At 34.7% G+C, this 5,177-nt stretch overlaps 1 protein-coding gene across 3 annotated transcripts in view; it reads right to left on the reverse strand.

The window, feature by feature from the left end:
* Nucleotides 1–5,177, reverse strand: part of LOC106689236 (cilia- and flagella-associated protein 61) — a 60,707-nt gene that overhangs the window by 11,003 nt on the left and 44,527 nt on the right. For all 3 annotated transcript variants that reach the window (XM_067046640.1, XM_067046639.1, XM_067046641.1), the window contains 4 exons: nt 3,690–3,838; nt 2,037–2,250; nt 650–819; nt 360–554 (listed from right to left, as the gene is read on the reverse strand). In XM_067046640.1, coding sequence (XP_066902741.1) covers nt 360–554; nt 650–819; nt 2,037–2,250; nt 3,690–3,838 — 728 coding nt within the window. The remainder of the gene's footprint in view (nt 1–359; nt 555–649; nt 820–2,036; nt 2,251–3,689; nt 3,839–5,177) is intronic.

Raw genomic sequence — 5,177 nt, forward strand, 5'->3', positions numbered from 1 at the left:
ATGCATCAAGTATATAAAGAAAATAGAAATTATAAAAGTAAATAAATAAGAAGGCTTAGATGCTGATGACAGTCCTGAGCCGAGATGTGGCAAACAATAGGTCTATTGTTTCTCGTCAAAGGGACACCGCGATCCTCACTGTACGAAGTCTAAGAGAGAACTGACTATATTAAATGGTTTTAAATAAATTTATTTTCCATTCCCATTATTGTCATGCCAGGGTAACAGCTCATCTCTTAAGTGGCTGGATTAGAAAGTAAGAGTGGGTTTTTGGAGCTAGTTAAGGGGCACAAATACTAAATAATGAATTATCTGTGTATAGTTATATTATTACTAGTCACTATTCGTTGAATATTTACCCAAGGCTTTTTACTGTTAATGGTTTGGAGAAAAAACATTGGGCCTGGTTTAGTAACATGAAGGTAGTTCCAACCACCTGGTAACTTGCAGCTTACAACAATAGGATGTGTGAACTCTGTTACTGATCTGTTGATATTAAGATATGCTTGACCAGATTCTTCCATTTGAATGCGCTTTTGAAATCTGTAGGCTATCTAAATGTTGAAAAACAAAAAAAAATTGGTATAATTTGGTTTCTGTTTTTTTTTATTTTTTAAAGAAACTAATCAATTTTAAAACCTAATTTTACCTCGGCTCCAATCTCATGGGAACAGTAATTTTCATGATTGTAATGATCACAATAATACTTTTTTTTATATCTTGTCAATGAACCAGCAGCATAAATATTTTTGTCATTGGTTAGAAAATTAGAGTCAATCACAAGTTTTCCATCAAATGTTAAACAGGCCTTCTGTATAGCTTAAAAATGTTTTGAAAATTAATTTTTCATTTCTAAGATTATTTTTTAAAAAATTCCATAAATATATAAATAGCTAGATGCCGCATCAAACAATATATGCTACTATATAAGGTATATATAATGAGATACATAAATATTATTCAGATACAGATCCAGGATTTCATTCTGCAGCTGTAACTACAGTTTAAAATAGCAATATATATTTTTTTTAGTGAAAATATCACTTTCCAGACCCTACTGCATGTTGTAATGTATTGAGTAAAATCATTAAGTGTAAGGGTAAAATTGTTTACTACTAATAATTAGCAGCTTGAAGTGGTGATAATGTTTAAAAAGTGAGTTTTTACAAGTTAGGAGGAAATAAGAATTTAAGGTGATTGCCAATATTTCTATACAAAAAATCCATAAAACAAAAGTTTATCATAGCTAAAAAAAAGAAGCTGTGGTGATTGAAATCTCACCTTTCTCAAGTTAGAATTGGCACCGATTCGAATCCAGCCTATGAGAGATTATTATATAGCAGTGGACATAGTAAATCTTGATCTAGAATCGGTAATAACTTGCAGGATAACCTGCTTTTTTGATTTCTATTGATATCACAAGAGAAGGTCTGCTGAATCTACCTGAGAATCGTTGATTATGGATCAGTGAAGACCCCTCAACTTAGTGAACGATCATATGAGAGAATAAAGTTGAAGAATTGAACATGTGGAAAAAGATGAACTCAAAAGGGGCAACCTAAGAAGGTATATTATCAGATCATGACTAAAAATCTCATTGATCTTCTCAGAAGGATTTTCAAGGGAAAGGAGGGTTTTTCAAGAAAAACATTTGCAACATATTTGAATCATTGTCCCCTTACGCCCCAGTTCCTACAGTCCCTAGACTATAGACCATAGCTTGTATTATTTGTGAGGTAATGAGGGCTTTATCTGGACTAGACTCCAGATGATGAAGGAAGGACTCTTACCTTAGCTGATAATGAAGGAGAACCAACTGCACTTTGAAATTTTGAGTGCAGATAGAGGAAGAGGGTTCAACACATTTTCAGGGAGAAAGAGAGAGAGAGAGAAGAATTTATAGCTTATCACTATAAACTTATGGTTACCTCATTCAAAGAATTTTTGATATTATCACACTTGTCAAACAATTAATCAGTGAATACAATGGTTGTTATATTTAACTAAAAAGGAGATTGTAATTGGATCAAACTTACCTAGACGTGTCAGATAATTTACTGTCTTGGGCTCAAAAGAGATTAAAGCTATTCCAGCAAATGAAATGACACGATTCTGGGACTGAAAATGAACTTTAGTGATTCTTTTTTCTTGAGTGACTGGATTCTCCTCAGTTTCATAACATGAAAAGGAGAACTGATAATATGCCTCTAATTGACATGATTGTAATGTAGCTTTAATTGAATTATAAACCTGAAAAATGTAATAAATTCTTCATGGTTTCTTGACATGAATCATTCATGTATGAATAAAATTAGTTGATAATTAGTACAAACTATCTAACTAATTTTATAAAAATAAAACCTACAAACTATGATATCAAATTGGTAAGCTATCCTTAGTAGAAGTATTTCCATAGTGAATAATTTAGAGATATCTGTTCTAAAACGAGGGAGGATTAATGTCAACTTGAAGTAGGGTGGTAAGTGAAAAAAAATTAAATCTCCGACCCTGTGTAAAACAGTGCTGGTTTTAAACAAAACAAAGTTTGAAGTGAAAGAATTAGTAAGGAACTTCTAAAAATAATGGTAAGACCATTGAAATAAAAAAAAAAAAAAGGAAACTTGTGCTCAATACGGATTTCGTAAAGAGAGATCTACGTGTTGGATTGGTAGTCGAGATGGCTCACACGGCAATCGCAGGAGCAAGGTGGAAGAGAGGTGCTAAGTGTTATGTTGCAATCATCACTCTAGATGTTAAGAATGCTTTTAACATTGTAAGATGGAACTGTATAATAGATACCCTACGGACTATGTCGGTGCTAGCCTATCTTATGGGAGTTCTCATAGACTACTTTAAAGATACAAGGTGACTGGTGATGTCCCACTGGGCTCGGTATTAGGGCCTCTTCTGTGGAACGTCATGTATGAAGCAATCTTCAAATTGACATTGCTGGAGGGAGCCACAGTTGTGGGATTCGCAGATGACGTTGCAGTTGTAGTTGGCAAAGTACTTGGAAGAAGTTATCCTCATTGCTAACCAGGCTGTTGCTACGATACGAGGTTAGCTGTCTTCAGTAAGCCTACAACTTGGAGATCGCAAGACCGAGGTTCTCCTAGCTAGAAGCAGACAGAGTCCATCACTTTCACTCACTGTTGACCGGACATGGATGCTTTAGAGCCTACCAGTACCGCTTCAAACTGGACAACACCGCATAATGCCCTGGATGTCAAACTGTAGAGGAAATGGCAGAGCATGTGTTTTTTTCTTGCATTCGCTTTGTGGCAGAAAGAAGTGAATTGGAGACGCATCACACCAGAAAACGTGGTGAGCTATATGCTACACTCAGACCAGCACTGGAACACAGTGAAGAGATTCACCACAGTGGTACTCAAGAGTTTGAGAGAGGAAGAGAGGGCTAGAAGACATGACTTGCATGGAAATGTGAAAACCATGCGAAGAAAGCAAAGCGGCACTCAGCCATTTCCCTCCATGAAGTAATGTCTAGCGGCGGCCCCGTGGAGAGGAATGAACAGGTGTAGGCCACTGCCAAAACCTCTGTTTTAGTGGGTGAAAATCCCACACATGGATAGGTACGGGCCTATCCGTGTCTTTAGAAGATTTCCTCCGACCCTCATAAAAAACACACACACACATATATATATATAAATTAAATTATAACAATATTTCACTTGAGTGCTGTAGGCGTAATCAATGTTTTCACTGGGACTAGATGCAGGCTCCACTAATACAAAGAAAGAACTTTTCATTCCAAATTCTAACAGACCAGCAATACAAGCCAAGGCGTTTAGGCAGTGACCATAAATCACTATTTTAGAATCTAAAAAAGTACAAAATATTATTGCAATATAATATTCTTAACCCCACATCAATTATGCTACAAAAATTTTAAAACTAATGTTAGATTATCTCTTACATCTTAGGAGGGCAATCAAATTTTTTATAACTCACAAAATGGTCAAAATAGCTATGGTGTTTTATAGGGTGACGAAAATTAAGAATTTATGAATTAAACTACTTTTACTGCACTCCCATGATAGTTCTTATAATGCTAATTACAAACTCAAGGTAATGGGGTTGCCATAGTATCACTGGGGGAAAAATCTCTTCACTGACTGATGAGGTAGTTTAGGGCCTGACAATGACAACTTAAAGCTGTGGAAAGAGGCAGGCCCATCCATCTGAACTAGGAGCAGTGAATTGATATGCCTTCACCTTTAAATAATACTTATCAGAATAGAGCTGGACTGATTTTGTAGAATTTAATACTGCATAGAAAATATACAAAATAAGACCCTATTCCTTCCTTACACCGTTCCAATGTGGTTTACCAGATACCCTGTTCAACCCCATGATGCAATTCCTTCTATATCGGCGAAACTAAAAACCAACTTAAGAACTGCATTTCCCAGCCCAAATCACTTCCATCAACTCCTGTAATCCACTTGCATCTAAATTATCTGAACACGCATGAAACCTGAACCATACTTTTAATTTCAACAATCCTTCCATTCATGCCACTGTCCCCAACCACACCAAACGTCTCATCTCACAGTCCATTTACATAAATTTGACAGAGAATTCCGTCAATCATAAAGTTAATAAAGACTGCATCTCCCTTACATATCGAAACATTTTGAACATAATATAATCCACATAATACTTTTTTTTTCACTTTTTTCTGCATTTCAGAAGCCCATTTTCTTGTCATATCTTTTATTCTTGTTTTTCTAAATTCTCACATTTTTTATTTTTTCATTTAATTTATTTATTTATATTTTTTTAAAATTTTTATATTCACTATCCTTCCTGTTTCATTTATATTCATGTATCTATCTTTTACTTCTTGGAGAAGTTTGTCAGGGGTGCGGTCAGCAAAGAACAACATAAATAAACAAAACCATATTTATTTATTTTATGCCGACGTTTCGACCTGAGTTTCAGGTCTTCATCAGGGGTTGTGGGGTAGAAGGCAGGATTGTAACTGTCTATCTTTTAATTTATATTCATGTGTTATCTTCTTAAGTGTACTTATATTAATTACTTTATTATTAATTTTCTATTATATTTTACACTTTTCTGTATCCCCGCTCATTTGGTACACATTGTATCCCATTATTTTATACTTAACTTTTCCTTTGTTTTTCTATCTTTTTTTT

This window comes from Halyomorpha halys, unplaced genomic scaffold (genome assembly GCF_000696795.3).
Source record: "Halyomorpha halys isolate HHAL.00 unplaced genomic scaffold, Hhal_1.1 Scaffold1310.1, whole genome shotgun sequence".
Classification (NCBI taxonomy): Eukaryota; Metazoa; Arthropoda; class Insecta; order Hemiptera; family Pentatomidae; genus Halyomorpha; species Halyomorpha halys.